The sequence below is a fragment of the Borostomias antarcticus genome (assembly GCF_949987555.1).
Source record: "Borostomias antarcticus genome assembly, chromosome: 9".
In the NCBI taxonomy this organism is placed as follows: Eukaryota; Metazoa; Chordata; class Actinopteri; order Stomiiformes; family Stomiidae; genus Borostomias; species Borostomias antarcticus.
The window spans coordinates 25,591,474-25,611,473 of NC_140242.1; the positions used below are offsets into that span (position 1 = coordinate 25,591,474).

The following is a 20,000-nucleotide window of genomic DNA, read 5'->3' on the forward strand; positions in this document are numbered from 1 at the left end:
TCTTATTCCAAATCCTGAACGTCTCTCAACGCCAGCGTAATACCAAGGGGATACAGCCCAGCCAGACTGCCGTGGTTTATAGAAGCTCTGGCAGGCCTGGAGCTCGTCTCGTGAACATCGCCTTTTTATGAGAGGATTCTGTGGTCATTCTTAAACGTACGTGTCTCGCTCTTTTTGAAACGGGCATCCGGTTTCTCGGTGCCGTCGACCCCGGCGTCTGTTTACTCACCCCTGACCTGGTCTAGTTAACGGCTGTCTCTAGGTTTCGGGAGACTGAAAGACACGGTCGGTGATTGACAGCCGTACATCTTTTCACGCCGCGAAGCCTCGGTAAAGGTCACGCCGACGCCAGCCCAAGTGTCCTCTGTCTCTCTCTCTCTCCCCCCCCCTCCTCTCTCTCTCTCTCTCTCTCTCTCTCACTCTCTCTCGAGCAGCTGTCAATAGTTGAAGGTTAGGGTGGCAGCAAGATAAAGACTCCACACGCGCTCGAGATCGATCCGCTCCACTTCTGAAGATCCAGTTAGCATTCAGCTCCTAATCTCTCGAGGCCCCAGAGGGCCACCTGCTGTCTTGTGTGGTTTGATTGACCGGTGCTACTTGTGTGAAAGGCTACCTCTTTGTCTGCGTCGAGGGGGTTTGTGGTCAGATGCGGGCAGGATATGAGGGCAGGCCGTAGGGACACTGTTAAGTGTGCAGGCCGGGTTAGGGGTGCAGGCTTGAGGCCTTGGAAACACTCGACTCGCACGGCACAGTGAAAAGAAATGAGTCATTCACTTCAGGCCTGTTTATCCTTGAGGGAATTGATTAGATGTCTTTGGCCTGGCTGTCTCCTTATTGTCCTATTCTCAATGTTACCCATTTAGCCTGTTTTCCTTGGGCTGTTTCTTACCTGTTGTTCAGCTGCAGTACAGTAGGCTTGGTCATCGCTGGGGCTCAGGTTGTGTGTAGTCTCGCATAGCCAGATCTATCTCCACACTTCGTTTACGCTGTGCCGGCCGCTGGAGAAAGGTCTGGCTGGACTTACCATTAGGGGATAGGGGTAAAAAAAACGCTGTATTTCTTTAAACCAATCACAATCGTCTTCGCCGGAGCGGTTGCTAGGCTGTTGTTGTCGTCGTAGCCTGGATTGAATCTGATTGGGCGGGGGTTCAGATCCGTCGCCACTGATTGGTCAGTAATAAACGAATGGCGAGGCTTATCCCCAAAAAACCTACATCAGGTGAGTCAGACTAGGTTGTGTGTGAAGCTGCAGAAGCTCTACACTGCTGTTGGTCTTCTGCGAAGCTGCTCTGTATTCTGTCGTGTGCGTCTGTCTGCCGGCTTTGCTGCCCTCGACTCGACACACGAGGTTGGACCCTCTGAGGGAAACACAGCCTGTGAAACGCATTCCAAACCAAGCGCCCTCATTGTTCAATTCTACAGTATGACAAGTGTGTCATATTCATAAACAAGGGTATTTGTGTTTGGCCACAAACGAACAGAACAGAACGGGTCCCTACCGGAGCGCGTGCCAAGACGTTCCGTCCTCGTCGTCTCACGACTGTCTCCGTATCACGGACAAACAAACGGTCTCGGCCACCAGCGACCGCCAGAGGAACTGGCTGTGATCTGTTTACTTGGCTCCGGGCCAAACGCGTGTCTGGGAGCCACTTGGATTCCATTTCGCTCCCGTTGAGTTGCGGCTCCGACGCTCGGTTTCTGACGCAAGGGCTCGTCGGGTCAGAGCGGAGTTTGTGGGCAGGGGACGCCGGGAGCTCGCTCGGGTTTGTTCCGTACCACCGGGACGTAGGGAGGGGCGCGGGGTACGAGTAGGGCACGAGGGCGGCAGACACCGCCGGGTTATTAAGGGAAGATAGACGCCGGCAGGGGCAGGCGGGGTGAACGGCTCCAGGCTGGGACGGGCGGCAGCGTGCGGGGCGATGGCGTGCGTGCGGAGGCTGTAAGGTGTGCAGGCCGGAGGGCGAGGGCAGGTCTGATTCGGCACGGCGGAGCAGATCAGATCAGAGGAAGGGAACAGGAGGATTCAAAGGGCACGTCCGTCGGGGGAAAAGGAACCCTATTCTCTCCCGGAATGCTTCAAAGCTGCTCCGAGCCCACAGACAGACTGCAAGGTATCGTATTCCTCTGCTATGGACTAGGTGTGATTGGCTAGAGGAGGAGGAGGAGGAGGAGGAGGGAGGAGAGCGGCCGAGGCAGGGGAGGAGAAGGAGAAAAGGAGAGAGAGAGAAGGAGAAGAGTAGAGAGAGAAGGAAAGAAGAGAATGAAGAGAGAGAACTAATGAAAGCTTCGGCACCCTGGGGAAAATGTGCATCTTGAAAGAAAAGATGTCCAAAAAAAACAGACATGACTTCAAAGCAGAAGTGTTTTTTTTGTTGTTTGTGTTTCTTCACCAACATGAGCGGATTTCCATTTTTGAAGGGCTGCGTCTTGACAGGGCGCTGGCTGCTAGTTCCATTAAAGAGCAGCCTGTCGTTCGTTCGTGCATCTGTGGCTTCAACACAAGTTCTACCGACTCACCTCCACTCCACCCCGGCCAAGTGAAATGTAGATTGCAAAAGATAGGTATTATGGGCAGATCGAGAGAGAGAGAGAGAGAGAGAGAGCAGGAAAGAGAGAGAGAGAGAGAGCGTAATCTCACTGCAGTCCACTCTAGTCAGCATGGGGGCTTGATTGATGCACTAGAGCTGGATTACTGCTGCATGGACTCTCAACTTGACTCCTCTCTCCTTCTGTCTGCTCATGCCTTCTCCCTCACTCCCTTCCATATCCATCAAGTCCTCTCTCTCTCCCTCTCTCTCTCCCTCCCTCTCTCCCGCTCTCTCTCCCTCTCTCTCTCTCTCTCTCCCTCTCTCTCTCTCTCTCTCCCTCTCTCTCTCTCTCTCTCTCTCTCTGTCCATCTCTCCCTTACATCATTCTCCCCTCTCCTCTGTACCCCCATCCTCCTCACCTCGTGTGCCCTTCTCTCTCTCTCTCTCTCCCTCCCTCCCTCTCTCTCTCTCTCCCTCTCTCTCCCTCTCTCTCCCTCTCTCAGGGAGGATCATTGATTAATTCCTCTCCAGCTGCCCAGTGCAAACCGTAATCGGCCACACTGGAGAACAGCGCTCTCTCCCTCCCTCCCTCTCCCTCTCTCTCTCTCCCTCTCCCTCTCTCCCTCTCCCTCTCCCTCTCCCTCTCTCTCTCTCTCTTGCGCTCCCTCGCCAAACTCTGCGCGGACGGGAAGACCGGGAGGAGGAGAAACAGGAGGAGGAGGAGGGGGACTCTCTCTCTCTCTCGCTCGCCCGTAAAGCTCCTGCATGATTCATTTAGCGAGGCGCTAACGCCGGCGGGGCTGAGTGAGAGTGCTAGCCCCCCCCCCGACCCCCTCCCCCCCCCCTAGCTGCTCACCAGTTGAATGCTGCCAGTGTGCCTCTGCGCAGACCAGAGCGCCGGTTGCAGAAGGATCACTCCGGGGCGCCGCGGCGAGCGAACCAGCGCGTCCACCATGGGGGGAGGGCTCTCCGAAGGCTTTAGCTAAGAGGGCCTCCGCCCCGCCCCGGCCGGCCCGTCTGCCTGCCTGCCTGCCTGTCTGTCTGCCTGTCTGTCTGTCTGTCTGTCTGTCTGTCTGCCTGTCTGTCTGGGGAAGCGGAGGAGGCGTAAACACCTGTCGTCCTGCCCAGCTCCGCGCCTCTCTGTCTCTCTGGCCGCCGCTGACCGCGTTGTGAGTATCTGCTGGGGTTGTCTGGTGAGGGGGGGGGGGTTTAAGGATACAGAGAGTAAACAGAGCGACCGGGGCTCTTGGAACAAGTCCGTGGAGTTATAGTGGAGTTCGCGGGCGCGGCTCGGTGCGTGTTCATCCTTCCTTTTTCGGGTCATGGCGGTCACGGCATTTTTTTTTTTTCCCTCACACGGGACGTAAAAAGTTCTATTGTAGTCCGGCGGGTCCGTCGGCACCCGATGGGTCCTAATTAGTGAAACATTCCTGAGAGGAAGTTAGCGCGCGCGGGAGGAGAAGAAAAGAGGAGAGAGGGAGAGAGAGACAGAGAGAGAGAGATAGAGGGAGAGAGAGAGAGAGAGAGAGACAGAGACTGATGAAGTAGTAGAGAGCTTTGATTCTTCTCTTCCTCTTAAAGGACGGGGGGCTAGAAGGCTGGGTCTCCATGGTGATGGCACTTGTTGCGCGTCTCTGTAATGGAGGACTCATACCGGTCTGCTAAACCCAGGGACGCTCTTATTAAGGTGGATCATCGCTGTTCACACGTAGCCTCCTGTCCTCTATGCCGTGCGGGGTCCTTTTAATGAATTGTTCTCCCGGGGTTGGGGCGCCGTTGTCTCTCTACGCCGGTGCAGGGCAGCTCATTATTTTGCATTGAATCAGAATCCGTTTTATCAGTTTGATTCGCCAGGTAGGTTTTTTACACACACTAGGAATTTGTTCTGCTCAGTTTCTGCTTAACACTGATGGGTAGACATCATTAGACCGGGGGTAATGGCTCGACAGGAGAGTGCAAATGAACAGTGCAAAATACAGAATGGGGTGCGATGAGTATGTGTATGGAGTGTTAATGTGTGTGTGATGTTTTTATATATAAAATGTGTGTGCCGTTGTGATACAGTGTGTGTGTGTGTGTGTGTGTGTGTGTGTGTGTGTGTGTGTGTGTGTGTGCAGTGAGAGCCTATGTACAGTACAGTCAGTGGTCGTGTGCAAGTAGTACAGAGGGGGGAGAGTCGGGGGACAGAGTCAGAAAGGGGGAGTCAGAGGGGGGAGTCAGAGAGGGGGAGTCAGAGAGGACAAAGTCAGAGAGGACAGAGTCAGAGAGAACAGAGTCAGAGGGGACAAAGTCAGAGAGGACAGAGTCAGAGAGGACAGAGTCAGAGAGGACAGAGTCAGAGAGGACAGAGTCAGAGAGGACAGAGTCAGAGGGGGAGAGAGTCAGAGGGGACAGAGTCAGAGAGGACAGAGTCAGAGAGGACAGAGTCAGAGGGGACAGAGTCAGAGGGGACAGAGTCAGAGGGGACAGAGTCAGAGAGGACAGAGTCAGAGGGGACAGAGTCAGAGGGGACAGAGTCAGAGGGGACAGAGTCAGATTGGGGAGAGTCAGAGAGGACAGAGTCAGAGAGGACAGAGTCAGAGAGGGGGAGTCAGAGAGGACAGAGTCAGAGAGGACAGAGTCAGAGAGGACAGAGTCAGAGAGGACAGAGTCAGAGGGGACAGAGTCAGAGGGGACAGAGTCAGAGAGGACAGAGTCAGAGGGGACAGAGTCAGAGGGGACAGAGTCAGAGGGGACAGAGTCAGATTGGGGAGAGTCAGAGGGGACAGAGTCAGAGAGGACAGAGTCAGAGAGGACAGAGTCAGAGAGGACAGAGTCAGAGAGGACAGAGTCAGAGGGGACAGAGTCAGAGGGGACAGAGTCAGAGAGGACAGAGTCAGAGAGGACAGAGTCAGAGAGGACAGAGTCAGAGAGGACAGAGTCAGAGAGGACGAGTCAGAGGGGACAGAGTCAGAGAGGACAGAGTCAGAGAGGAGGAGTCAGAGAGGGGGAGTCAGAGAGGGGGAGTCAGAGAGGGGGAGTCAGAGAGGACAGAGTCAGAGAGGACAGAGTCAGAGAGGACAGAGTCAGAGAGGGGGAGTCAGAGAGGGGGAGTCAGAGAGGACAGAGTCAGAGAGGACAGAGTCAGAGAGGACAGAGTCAGAGAGGAGGAGTCAGAGAGGGGGAGTCAGAGAGGACAGAGTCAGAGAGGACAGAGTCAGAGAGGACAGAGTCAGAGAGGACAGAGTCAGAGGGAACAGAGTCAGAGAGGACAGAGTCAGAGAGGACAGAGTCAGAGAGGACAGAGTCAGAGAGGACAGAGTCAGAGAGGACAAAGTCAGAGAGGACAGAGTCAGAGAGGACAGAGTCAGAGAGGACAAAGTCAGAGAGGACAGAGTCAGAGAGGGGGAGTCAGAGGGGACAGAGTCACAGGGAACAGAGTCAGAGGGGGACATGGGTCTTATTGATGAGGCTGATGGGCGTAGGGAAGAATCTGTTTTTGTGGCGTGAGGTCTTGGTGATGGACCACAGCCTCCTTCCGGAGGGGAGTGATTCATTACATTTACATTACATTACAGTCATTTGGCTGACACTTACATCCAAGGCCACTAACAATAATTGCATTTAATGTAGGAGAAGCCAATGTACTACTACTTGCCAGAAGTGCACCTCCTTTCTAAAACAAGTGATCATAATCTAGTGCTGAAGGCAAAGTGCAAGAATAGCAATCTAAAATACAATAGGTAAAAAAAGCTACAAATACAAGAGGTGGGTGGGAGGGGTCAACCACAATCTTTCTAGCCCACTTCACTGACCTGGAGGCGCGTTGCTTTGTGGCCTAGTATCGTGATTATTGTTCACGTACCCTACCCTGACTGGAACCCTAAGATGCTTTTTTCCCCCACTGTTGTTGTGTTTTGGTCGCTTGCACCGCAAGAATCCAAGAGGGGGAATAAATCTCTATTTTGCCGTCAGCTCGAGTCAGCGGCCTCTCTCCTCCTCATGCTCCTCTCTGCAGGGGGGCTGACTCAGACATGTCGGTCTGTCTTTTCTCCTTATCTTTGCTTTCTTTTTCGTTCATCGCTCAAAAAAAGAGTCCAATTTTATCAAGTGTCGACAGGCAGGTGCCCAAGTGGGTTTTTATTTATTTCACCCTCCTCACTGAAATGTCGATTGGTTTTCAGCGAGAGTCGACTGAAACTCTTTGAAGTGTTGTTCCCTCAGGTTTGCGGAGTTCCTCACCGAGTTCTCCGTTCTCTCCGGGTCTGAGGAGCGTTCCTCACCGAGTTCTCCGTTCTCTCCGGGTCTGAGGAGCGTTCCTCACCGAGTTCTCCGTTCTCTCCGGGTCTGAGGAGCGTTCCTCACCGAGTTCTCCGTTCTCTCCGGGTCTGAGGAGCGTTCCTCACCGAGTTCTCCGTTCTCTCCGGGTCTGAGGAGCGTTCTTCACCGAGTTCTCCGTTCTCTCCGGGTCTGAGGAGCGTTCCTCACCGAGTTCTCTGTTCTCTCCGGGTCTGAGGAGCGTTCCTCACCGAGTTCTCTGTTCTCTCCGGGTCTGCGGAGCGTTCCTCACCGAGTTCTCCGTTCTCTCCGGGTCTGAGGAGCGTTCTTCACCGAGTTCTCCGTTCTCTCCGGGTCTGAGGAGCGTTCCTCACCGAGTTCTCCGTTCTCTCCCCGTCTCTCCGCAGCCACCAGTTCCACCAAGCTGGACGACCTGAGCTACCTGGATGAGCAGCGCAACACGCCCCTACGGACGTCCATCCGCCTGCCCTGGCACAGCACGGGGGGACGGGCGCCTCAGGACTCCAAAGGTAACGTGTCCCTGCCGGGCGCCGGTCCGGTCCGGTCTGGTCCGGCGAGGGCTCCACCGCAAACACCCAGAAACCCCCACCGCTCACAGCGCCGCGGTCTCACAGAGCGGCCACGCCCCTTAGCTGGACACGTACGAAACGACGGCAGGGATTTCCGAATGATCCCTATCCTCTTTTATGCTTTTCACTATTAATTCGAGCGGGATTGGGCGTGCGCTGTTAGCAGGATATGCAAGTAAGGATGCTTGGCCTCATTTGTCCTCGCCGTGCTGTATGTCTTTTGAAGAGCCCCGGGGGGAATCCCCTGGAGTTATTATTGGACAAGCGCATGAATAATGTACAGTACCATCATTCAATACCTGTAAACCAAGCACAGGCCAAGGCAAACAAATCCTTCAGAGAGAGAGAGACAGAGAGAGAGAGAGGGAGTGAGAGAGAGAGAGAGAGAGAGAGAGAGACAGGGAGAGGGAGTGAGAGAGAGATACACAGACAGACAGAGAGAGGGAGTGAGAGAGTGAGAGAGAGAGAGAGAGAGAGAGATATATATACACAAGTCTGTTTTTTCTCCTCCTCTCCCCCTCACAGATAGAGTGGCCTGCGGCCGGCAGATGATGGACCTCTCTTATAACTCAGAGACAGAGATGTTTACCTCTGGTCAAAGAAGATTCAGCTAATAGACCACTCTAATAACTCAGGCACCGACAGAGATATTTACCTCTGGTTCGCCTAATAGACTTATAGACTTATAACCCAGCCACGAACGGAGATCTATACCTCTGCTCGAAGAGAATTCATAGGATTAGTCCCCCCCCGATGATCTGAGGACTGAACTGTGTGAGCATAGATACTATTGAGAGATGAGAGGTGAAAGAGAGATGGTAGGAGTATGCTAATCCATATATCCAATAGACATGGGTATACTGGATCTAACTACTGTAAGGCTCTGACTCTACATTCTTATTGGTCTGTGCGTGCGTGTGTGCACGTACGCGTGTGTGTGGGTGCGTGCACGTACGTGCGTGTGTGTGCGTGTATTTGATCTCGCAAGACTCGGTATCTACCCGGAGTAATGTTGAACATTGTATATTCATTGCTTCGTTGTGCGGGAGGTGTTCAGAGGGTAATGGAGGTGTTATCTTGGAGGTAAACAGCGCTGTTGTAAACAACGTTGCGACATCAGCGTCTCGGTTCTTGTCTTGGTGCTGAACACGCCGGGGGTGATGACGGCCTCACTGTCCCACTCAACACTAACTCAACACCTAGGCTGTAGACATGTACTGACAGACCTTTACCGTTAGTCATTTGTTATGCGAGGTACTGTAACGCTAGGGTTGCAAAATTCCGGGAATATTCACAATTAATGGAATTAACGGTAATTGACAGGATTAAACTGGATATTTATGGGAATTAACAGGAATACATTCTGTTTTTCCAGTTATTTCCTGTTGATTCCCATAAATTCCTGTTATATCCCATGGGAAATTTGTGAATATTCACAGAATTTCGCAACCCTAGGTTCACACTACTAAAAACGATGTGTGTGTGTGTGTGTTTGACCCTGTTCAGACGGATTAAAAGTGGACAGCGAGACACCCCGTTTACACCTGTCTATCATGCGTCTCCAAATGTGTGCTGCTGACCACTTGTGTTCATATAAGTAACCATAGCAACTCACTCAATCCTGCCTGCGTGCGTGTCGCACAGCTGTTCCATGTAAACAAATCAATAATCAGTCGGTTTGACTTCGAGCAGATTCAAAAAAAAGTGTGCATGAAAGCAACCAAAGATGTTTGATGACGTACATAATAAGACTATCCTCCTTTGAAAGAGAGCAGGAGAAGGCTAAAAGAAGGAATATTCTCCTACATTGATGACGTGTTTTCCTGTTACGTCTTTGCCGGGGACGCATCAGGACGCATTAGCGTTTAGACTACTAAAGATATGAGGTCAAAGGCATCCCAGACCACCTCGGCAAGTGGTTTGAGGAAATGTTTCACAAAACGTTCTGGTGGTCGTTTACACTCGTATTTAGCGCTGTCCACTTCTGAATCTGATCATCCGAAACTCATTCTAAAACCAAGTCTAAACGGGCTCTTTGATTTTGCTTCCTCCAGCTCGGTTCGCTCCCTACAAGCCCGTGGACATCATGCTCAAGCCCCTGCTGTTCGAGGTGCCCAGCATCACCACCGACTCCGTGTTCGTGGGCCGCGATTGGCTCTTCCAGCGGCTGGAGGACGCGCTGAAGGCCGGCGAGTCGGGCGAGAGCCGCGGCGCCGTCGTCGTGGGCAACGTGGGCTTCGGCAAGACGGCGGTCATCTCCCGGCTGGTGGCGCTCAGCTGCCATGGCGGCCGCATGCGCCAAATCGCCTCCAACAGCCCCGGCGCCTCCCCTAAAAGTAAGCATTATAAGTCCCATACCTGGTAGAGTTCCCCCTCCCCCCTGGGAATTAGGGCTCAGGTGACCTGAGGCGTCAGCTGGTTTGCAAGACGATGATAGACGATGATAGACAGATGGTTCATCCAATCACCTGCCAAGTATTTTTGAAAGTGCCTGCCCTTTTCCAAACAGTTTCCAACGGAGAGTTTGTTCCAACTCTGTTGGAAACTGCATGGAAAAAGGCGGGCACTTACTTGGCAGGTGATTGGATGAACCATCTGTCTATCATCGTCTATCACGCGCTAACTTCAACCGCTCCTCGCTGTCGTCACAGCTAAACCCGCCCAGCCTGGCTGTTTGCATTTCAAATTCCTCAGAACCAACGCTGAGATCGTATTCCGATCTGGCACAAACGTATCTCTGTGGAGAGTATCCAGACGGATTTGCGAGAGAAACAGAATGTGAGCTGGCGAGATCAGGATGGTCTCGCCAGGCTAGGGCTCTGGTGTTACCGGGGACAACTGGATTTAGAACCCCCCCCCGTCCCGCCCGCACACACACAATAATGGGAATATGAACCTGCCAGCGAGGGCGACGCAACCCTGGTTGGACGGTCAGAGATTGCATCATGTGCACAGTCATTATGACGGTCCAGTTCCTGTAAATACCTTCGACTTACTTCGACTTAGAAAACTTTAATAATGTCCCCCGAGAGGCAATTTCTGGTAACGGCACAGAAGACTATGTACTGTAGACACATTGAAAAGATAAAGAAAAACCACGATACCGTAGCCGGGATGAGTTCTGTGTGGTAGCGCACACTGTGTACTTGCAGAGTTTCACCCGCAGCGTAAATGGACTCTACAGATCGAATGGGCTGATTGTACGGAAGAGAGGATTGCGTAATCGTGATCAGTATGTATACGCTGAGCCTGAATATGAATACGGGCAGACTCGCTACTGAATATGAATTCGGGCAGACTCGCTGCCCCTGAATATGAATACAGACAGACTTGCTGCCTTAGACAGCCGTGGATGCCTTTAAATCAGCCTGAATGGGGCTCAATGGGTTTTGCTAGCTATGGGCTTTATCACATTCCTGAAGCTTACTGTGTAATGTGTATAGATACTTGTTAATTATCGTATTGTGAGAGCCTGGGTTAGGCTGAGGTCAATGCTTGAAGTAGAGCGAGCCACTAGTGAAAGTACCTTGATGGAAACAGCTCCCCCGGTTTCCAACTCTTGCATTGTACCTCCAGGTGGAGACTCCCACACCGACCTGCCTCTCAGCCAGCCCCCCCAGCCCACGCCGCCCCCCAGCGCCACCAACACCCTGAGGAACAGCAGCTGCCCGGGGACCCCCGAGATCCAGAGGCGCAAGGAGGAGGCCGTCAAACGCCTCGCCGCCAAGGTACGGTAACCAGTACCCTACCAGACCCACCCAACCAGCCTGACCAGTACCCTACCAGACCCACCCAACCAGCCTAACCAGTACCCTACCAGACCCACCCAACCAGCCTAACCAGTACCCTACCAGACCCACCCAACCAGCCTAACCTGTACCCTACCAGACCCACCCAACCAGCCTAACCAGTACCCTACCAGACCCACCCAACCAGCCTAACCAGTACCCTACCAGACCCACCCAACCAGCCTAACCAGTACCCTACCAGACCCACCCAACCAGCCTAACCAGTACCCTACCAGACCCACCCAACCAGCCTAACCTGTACCCTACCAGACCCACCCAACCAGCCTGACCAGTACCCTACCAGACCCACCCAACCAGCCTAACCTGTACCCTACCTGTCCCACCCAACCAGCCTAACCAGTACCCTACCAGACCCACCTAACCAGTACCCTACCAGACCCACCCAACCAGCCTGACCAGTACCCTACCAGACCCACCCAACCAGCCTAACCAGTACCCTACCAGACCCACCCAACCAGCCTGACCAGTACCCTACCAGACCCACCCAACCAGCCTAACCAGTACCCTACCAGACCCACCCAACCAGCCTAACCTGTACCCTACCAGACCCACCCAACCAGCCTAACCAGTACCCTACCAGACCCACCCAACCAGCCTAACCAGTACCCTACCAGACCCACCCAACCAGCCTGACCAGTACCCTACCAGACCCACCCAACCAGCCTAACCAGTACCCTACCAGACCCACCCAACCAGCCTAAACAGTACCCTACCAGACCCACCCAACCAGCCTGACCAGTACCCTACCAGACCCACCCAACCAGCCTAACCTGTACCCTACCAGACCCACCCAACCAGCCTGACCAGTACCCTACCAGACCCACCCAACCAGCCTAACCAGTACCCTACCAGACCCACCCAACCAGCCTAACCTGTACCCTACCAGACCCACCCAACCAGCCTGACCAGTACCCTACCAGACCCACCTAACCAGCCTGACCTGTACCCTACCAGACCCACCCAACCAGCCTGACCAGTACCCTACCAGACCCACCCAACAAGCCTGACCAGTACCCTACCAGACCCACCCAACCAGCCTAACCTGTACCCTACCAGACCCACCCAACCAGCCTGACCAGTACCCTACCAGACCCACCTAACCAGTACCCTACCAGACCCACCGAACCAGCCTAACCAGTACCCTACCAGACCCACCCAACCAGCCTGACCAGTACCCTACCAGACCCACCTAACCAGTACCCTACCAGACCCACCGAACCAGCCTAACCAGTACCCTATTAGACCCACCCAACCAGCCTAACCTGTACCCTACCTGTCCCACCCAACCAGCCTGACCAGTACCCTACCAGACCCACCTAACCAGTACCCTACCAGACCCACCCAACCAGCCTAACCAGTACCCTACCAGACCCACCCAACCAGCCTGACCAGTACCCTACCAGACCCACCCAACCAGCCTAACCAGTACCCTACCAGACCCACCCAACCAGCCTAACCAGTACCCTACCAGACCCACCCAACCAGCCTGACCTGTACCCTACCTGACCCACCCAACCAGCCTAACCAGTACCCTACCAGACCCACCCAACCAGCCTAACCAGTACCCTACCAGACCCACCCAACCAGCCTAACCAGTACCCTACCAGACCCACCCAACCAGCCTAACCAGTACCCTACCAGACCCACCCAACCAGCCTGACCAGTACCCTACCAGACCCACCCAACCAGCCTAACAAGTACCCTACCAGACCCACCCAACCAGCCTGACCAGTACCCTACCAGACCCACCCAACCAGCCTGACCAGTACCCTACCAGACCCACCCAACCAGCCTAACCAGTACCCTACCAGACCCACCAACACACCACTACTGTACAACACCACCCAACACACCACCTCAACCAACACACCACCCAACACACCACTACCATCCAACACCACCCAACACACCACCCCAACCAACACACCACCCCAACCAACACACCACCCCAACCAACACACCACTACCATCCAACGCCACCCAACACACCACCCCAACCAACACACCACTACCGTCCAACACCACCCAACACACCACCCCAACCAACACACCACTACCATTCAGCACCACCCCAAACAACACACCACCCCAACCAACACACCACTACCTTCCAACACTACCCAACACACCACCCCAACCAACACACCACTACCATCCAACACCACCCCAACCAACACACCACTACCATCCAGCATCACCCCAAACAACACACCACCCAACACACCACCCCAACCAACACACCACTACCATCCAACACCACCCAACACACCACCCCAACCAACACACCACTAAAGTCCAACACCAGCCAACACACCACCTCAACCAACTGTGTCATCTGGTGTACTGTATGATGAAAATGTGTGTGTGTGTGTGTGTGTGTGTGTGTGTGTCATCTGCTGTATAATGGAAACAACACAGGGGCACCCCGCTGATTTAGAATTCTCTCTTTACAGTTTTAAGCTTGTATATATATAAGCTTGTATATATATATATATATATATATATATATATATATATATATATATATATAGCACAGTACTAGGATGCAAACACCCTTTTGTTGCTGCTTATGTCAATTATGACAATCACACCATCAGTCAGTCAGTCTTTATTTTGGAGAGCGGCGAGCGTAGTTAAAAACAACCGTCTCTCTTCCTCCCACACTTCCTGTCAGGGAAGTCAGGCCCAGTATCAGTCTCTCTGGGCTCATTTCCAGATTTCGCCATCCTAATACCACAGAGAAGGCAAGGTTGAAAACCTCATTCCGGCATTACCTGGAATGAGCTACCCGCGCGGATGTCGGAATGTCTCGTGGCAAAGACATGCCCTTCCACCGGCTTCTGCGTTGCCAAGGGAACATGTCAAAAAACGCCCCAGGTAGAGTAAATTGGCCAAATCAACCGACTGCTTATTTGGCCCACAGCTCAGAACTCGCATAATGATGTGCAGCGCTACTTCCTGGAATCTGAGAACACTTAGATTATGCTGTATGCCTACGAATGCCTGAACAACCGGTTGTTATCTAATCTGGGCTTTGTACTGTATGGCATAATAGTTCACAACACAATAGATGGGCAGGGAGAGCTGCGATTGGCCGACCTGCGCGGCGTCGTGTTTCCATGTACAGAGCACCGCGTTGCTGTTAATTCCCCAATTATGTCAACAACATTGATTGCGGGCGTCCAAATTGCTTCCGAGGTGCCCTGCGGATATTTCTAAACCGTGATTACAGCTCACACGTTTATCACCTAATTGTTCCAAACCAGAAGGTTCCCCGCTGGCTGGGTTTTAAATAGACATCTGACATTCACTTGTCTTGTTTCTCATTTCAGTTTATTTCCGAGCGTCAGTTCGAACAGATAAGACTTCCGGCGTAACGGGGCATTTCAAACTCTGTAGTGTAGAAATATTTGTAGAAATATTCATACTTGGCACCAACTGAAGAAAAGAAACGCCTTTTGTGGACCCCAGGAATCTCAGGGGATCCAAAATAAACATAAAACATAAAACTTGTGTCCCTGTCCGTCAATGGAATTACGAAAACGTACCGTAAGGAATGCTTAGGTTACAGATTTCATACCGTACGTAAAAAAAACACCATTGTTTTGTGTCCTTGTGAATGGTGTGTGTGTAGCTCGTCTCCTATCAAGTCAAGCTCTAGTCCTCTGTCTTAAGTCCTCGAAGGCGTCCGTGGCACAAGAGGTAGTGCGGGTAGAGAGGCCATTTTAAAGCTCTTTGGATAAATGCGCCATCCCGTATAGGCGCGGCCCATTCGCCATTTACCAAGTCAGCGCACGTCTGTCAGCCACATGCGTGATGACCTCCCCGTCCTCGCCACGTCCTCCACGCCGCCAGCGGCCCGCCGTAGATCACTCCCGACCCGGCGTCAAACGGAGTGTGAGATGACGGCGGCGGCGGCGGTGGCGGCGAGCTCGGGGGGAAACGAGACGCGACGCGACGGCCTCCGTGAGCGCCAGGAGCACACCTGAACGCAGCCGAGCCCTCGGCCTCTCTCACGACAAAGTATTCTTTGAAACTCTTTCCAACCTGTTCTCTCTGAGGAGACCCCGTGTTTCTGAAGCGTCTCTCCCACTGCAGCTGCTACACATCGTCAGCCGCTGCTGCTTAAAACGAACAGGACATGTCCCTCTTCGGTAATAACCTTCATATACCAGTCCTCCACATGAATAGGGCACTGATGCAACCCATAGAACGTTTTGGACAACTGCAATGCGGACACAGCTTCAATGAGGCATAGATGGGCAATTCAAGAGCGCGGTCACTCGCAAGCACTTTATTTTATTTCATTCAAACACTTTATTCAAGTCCCAGCGCTGACTCAGAAGTCAGGACTTTGCATAATTCTTGTCCTCTTTTTTTTTTTCGACTCTCACTACCAAGACGACTTTGTTTCTCAATGACAGGGTCTCTGTGGACGAGCTGTGTAGAACAGCTGCAGTCTCGCTGCAGAGAGAAGCAACTGGACGGTCACCAGATGTCCAGGGTAGTGGTCTGCCAAGGATGGATGTGCGTAAAGGTCACGTCTGGGAATGAGCTCACCCCCCCCCCCCCCCCCCCCACCTCACTGCAGCAGCTAGAAGGTGTCCTCAGGTGGCTGCAGAGATGGTGCTCCAGAGAAGCTGTTTCTCTCTCTCTCTCTCTCTCTCTCTCACTCTCTCTCTCCCCCTCTCTCTCTCTCCCTTCCACGTTGTAATTCATCCATAGCCGCGGACATCTGATCACCTCTGTGGCATTGTTCCTCATAACATGTACAGAGGTGTTGAGAACTCGACAACAAGACCAGGCTTTCTATCTCTCTCTCCCTCTCTCTGTCTTTCTCTGTTTCTCTCTGTTCCTCTCTCTCTGTCTGTCTGTCTGTCTGTCTGTCTGTCTGTCTGTCTGTCTGTCTGTCTGTCTCTCTCTCTCTCTCTCTCTCTCCCTCTCTCTATCTTTCTCTGTTTCTCTCTCTTCCTCTCTCTCTGTCTGTCTCTCTCTCTCTCTCTCTCTCTCTGTCTCTCTTTACTAGTGGACTCTCTTCCATACCCATCAATTATTTTCTCGGCGTGTCCGACTCCCTCTCTCTGGACGCGCTACAGTAGCCGTGCTGTGAAAAGTCTTGGCCAGAGATCCTTTGTCAGTGCTCCTCTCTCCCCTCTCTCCATCAGAGTGAGTTTTCTCCTCTCCTCAGGCCTCTCTAGATTGATGTCTCCCGTCCGCCCGTCTCCAAGGGCAGGTGTAGGACCAGGCAGCCCCCCCCCCCCCTGTGGAGAGGGAGGTGTAGAACAAGTCATTAACCCCGGTCTGTCCCGATCACCGTCAAGGAAAGAGGAGCGATTCAATGATACGTCACCGGGAATGAACGACATCCCCCCGGCACCGGGAGGCGAGCCCCCGCCTCAAGGTCCCTCCACCACACCCCCCCGCCGCCACCCCCCCAAACCGGACAGACAAGCGCCAGGCGCTCTGCCACCCCCCGGCAGTTCGGTCTGACGAGGGCATGTTTTAGTCAACAGCCAGAGTGCCTCCTAGTGATTTATCCCTCGGCGATATCACGGCTTCCATTTCAGGTCCTGCCTTCAAACGTCACGGCGGGCGCGATCAACTCCAAAAGGCCGCTCCCGAGAAATGTTGAACGCATGCATTTATTTATGACTTGTCATCAGAGAAGCGAGGTTGAATTTGTGAAGGTGGCGTAGGGTGCGTAGCTGCGTGCCGGGCCCTGTCCCTGGCTCCTCCCAGGGCGCCGGTGTCCCAGACCGCCGAGCCGGTCGGCGGAGACAGCGACGGAGACAGAGGACGAGCCGGTGTGCTAGCCTGCAGTCATCTGCTGCTCCTCGTCTTCCTCCTCCTCTTCCTCCTTCTCCCTCTCCTCCTCCCTCCTCCTCCTCTTCTCCCTGTCTCTGGAAGTGTGTCAGCTCCTCCAGGTTCCAGTGTAATTAGGGCAGAGAGAGCCACAAATCCTCTGGAGTCCCCCCCCCCCCCCCCCTCTCTAAATCAGAGGTCCGTGAACAGAAACCTGTTCAGCGCCAGCTGCAGCTCCAGCACACATCCTACTTTTAGAGACCCATTTGGGACGGGGCTGTTCTGGGTAGAGGTTACCTGAGGTCGTCCAGCCAATCACACTGCCAGCTCCATCATCATCATCCTCATCATCCTCATTATCCCCTCTGCGTGATGATGTGGATGGGAGGTCGGGGGACGATGTCACCGCGTGGCCCCGTTTCGTCGAAGGTCACCGCGCAAGGTCACGCCGCGCGCCGCCGCCGGCCCCAGACCCAGGAATAGCGTCAGAGCGCAGCGGAGTGGCGAACGAGGGCGACTCCGGCTTAGCGGGGCGAACCCGGGCCCGCCGCGTTCCCTTCAGTCAACACGGCTTTCGGCTTTCACAAATACCCCCGGTCTGCTGCCGCCAGATTCCCAGCTTGCCTCCCAAAGCCGACAACCGGTGTAATCTCCTGGCAGCAATTAACGAAATGTAAAGTCAAATGACATTAAAGCCCCCCCCCCCCCTCTCTCTCTCTCTCTCTCTCTCTCTCTCTCTCTGCCCTTTCCAGGTGGTGGCCTACCACTACTGCCAGGCCGACAACACCTACACCTGCCTGGTGCCGGAGTTCGTGCACAGTGTCGCCGCCCTGCTGTGCAGAGCTCACCAGCTCTCCGCCTACCGGGAGCTGCTGCTGCGAGAGCCCCACCTCCAGAGCATGCTGAGTCTGCGCTCCTGTGTCCAGGACCCCATGGCGGCCTTCCGGCGCGGGGTGCTGGAGCCCCTGGCCAACCTCCGCAAAGGTACCGAAATCCCCCCCCCTCCTTCTCTCCTTTCCTCTCTCTCTCTCTCTCTCTCTCTTCCTCGGGGAACGAAGAGCCTTTGGAGAACGTTCCTCGGTAAGGCCGGGGTCCTCCGCGCGTGAAACCTCGCCGCCCGACCTCTCGTCGGAGGCGCGGAAATCCAGGTCCAGTCCGGCGAGTCGCGAAGGTCTCGTCTAACACGGGACGCCGTCCGCGGTCACCCTGAGAATCCATTTTAACGGGACAGATAAGGCATCCCCACAAAAGGCGGCGTTACCGGGCGGGAATGTCGTCGGCCCCCGCCGGGACTTGGTTAATTGCGTCGCGTCGACGCCCGTCCGTGGGCTTCGACGGCGCGTTGCTTTTAATTGACTGTGTTGGAAATGTGCTTTTGTGCTACTGTTGTCATGGTAGAGAGAATACTGCCTCTCTGGAGAGAAGCCCTGTGTGAGGACAGTTATTTGATCGACAAAAATAGAGAGAGAGAGGGAGCGAGGGAGAGAGAGAGAGGGAGAGAGAGAGAGGGAGAGAGAGAGAGAGAGAGAGAGAGAGGGAGCGAGAGAGAGAGAGGGAGGGAGGGAAGGAGGGAGGGAGTAGGAGACAGAGAGAGAGGGAGCGAGCGAGAGAGAGGGAGGGAGTGAGTAGGAGACAGAGAGAGAGGGAGCGAGCGAGAGAGAGGGAGGGAGGGAGTAGGAGACAGAGAGAGAGAGGGAGCGAGCAAGACAGAGAGAGAGAGGTGGGCAACGTGACATGAGTGCCTATCTCAAGGTCACGGTGTTGTCTCGTACGCAGTACCCAGTCTGTGCCAGCTGCTGCACTTAATCAATATGGGGTTATTTTCCAGCAGTCTGTAGACATACATAAACAAACCCCTTGTTTATATGATGGAGATGGAGGAGAGGGGGAGGAGGAGGAGGGGGAGGAGGAGGAGGAGGAGGAGACAGACTGCTAGAGTGCTGTTGCGATGGAAAGGATGCGTCGTTGGTTTATTTCTGTATCAGGCCAAATATTAATACACAGTAGGAGGACAGTCGTTTCAATAATGGGATCACACTCTATCCCCCTCTGCTTATTCACACGACTGGCCTCATAGCGTATATATTTGGCTTGATATGGAAATAAATCAGAATCAGTTTATTGGACATTGTACTGTAGTTTTTTTTAATTTTTTTTAAGATATTTTTTTAGGGCATGTCTGCTTTATTATGATAGGACAGTGTAGGTGACAGACAGGAAAGGTGGGAGAGAGAGAGAGAGAGGGGAAGACATGCAGCAAAAGGGCGTGGGCCGGATTCGAACCCACGCCGCTGCAGAAAGAACAAACCTTTACATGGTAAGCGCCCCAACCCGCTGAGCTACCGAGGGCGCCCCTGTACTGTAGTTTTTACACATACTAGGAATTTTATTCGGTCAGTTGGTGCGTACTGTACCACACCACTGATGGGTAGAGAACCTTAGACAGGGTGCAGGGACAAGACAGAATGATGCAGAACAAAATACACATTCACAATGCAATACACAGGATACAAAGCATTGATGCATCCTGTCCATCACCACAGACCCCCTGTGATGGAAAGACCCAGGACAGAAGCGCTCACTTCCTGACCGCCGGCGGCAGTATCTTTATACGGGAACCCAACCCCGACCCCCCCCACCCCCCCTCAAAGAAATCTAATCTGACAGTCTGACCGGTAGAGTCACTAATCGTAGATCTCTTCATTTCCCTGTGATGAATATTTCAGTGTGTGTCTGGTCCGTGCGGTGCGGTAGAAGAGCAAGCGTGTGTGTGTGTGTGTGTGTGTGTGTGTGTGTGTCGGGGATGAGAACAGGACCAGAGCTACTGTAGGGCCCTGCTGCTCCAGCTCTGAGAGAGAGAGAGAGAGATCCTGGCTGAGATACCGGAGTGATCTAGAGAACATCCTGTCTTTCATCACACATACACACACACACACACACGCCCACACACACGCACACGCCCACACACACGCACGCACACGCCCACACACACGCCCACACACACGCACGCACAC

The 20,000-nt window shown here is 53.7% G+C and overlaps 1 protein-coding gene across 1 annotated transcript in view; it reads left to right on the forward strand.

The window, feature by feature from the left end:
• LOC311312929 (protein TANC1-like) overlaps positions 1–20,000 on the forward strand; it is a gene marked incomplete at its 3' end in the record, with an annotated part of 118,509 nt that overhangs the window by 77,801 nt on the left and 20,708 nt on the right. Inside the window, exons 6-9 of the mRNA XM_084442937.1 lie at positions 7,193–7,315; positions 9,430–9,711; positions 10,952–11,103; positions 17,739–17,970. Of these exons, the coding sequence (XP_084299063.1) occupies positions 7,193–7,315; positions 9,430–9,711; positions 10,952–11,103; positions 17,739–17,970 (789 nt within the window). The remainder of the gene's footprint in view (positions 1–7,192; positions 7,316–9,429; positions 9,712–10,951; positions 11,104–17,738; positions 17,971–20,000) is intronic.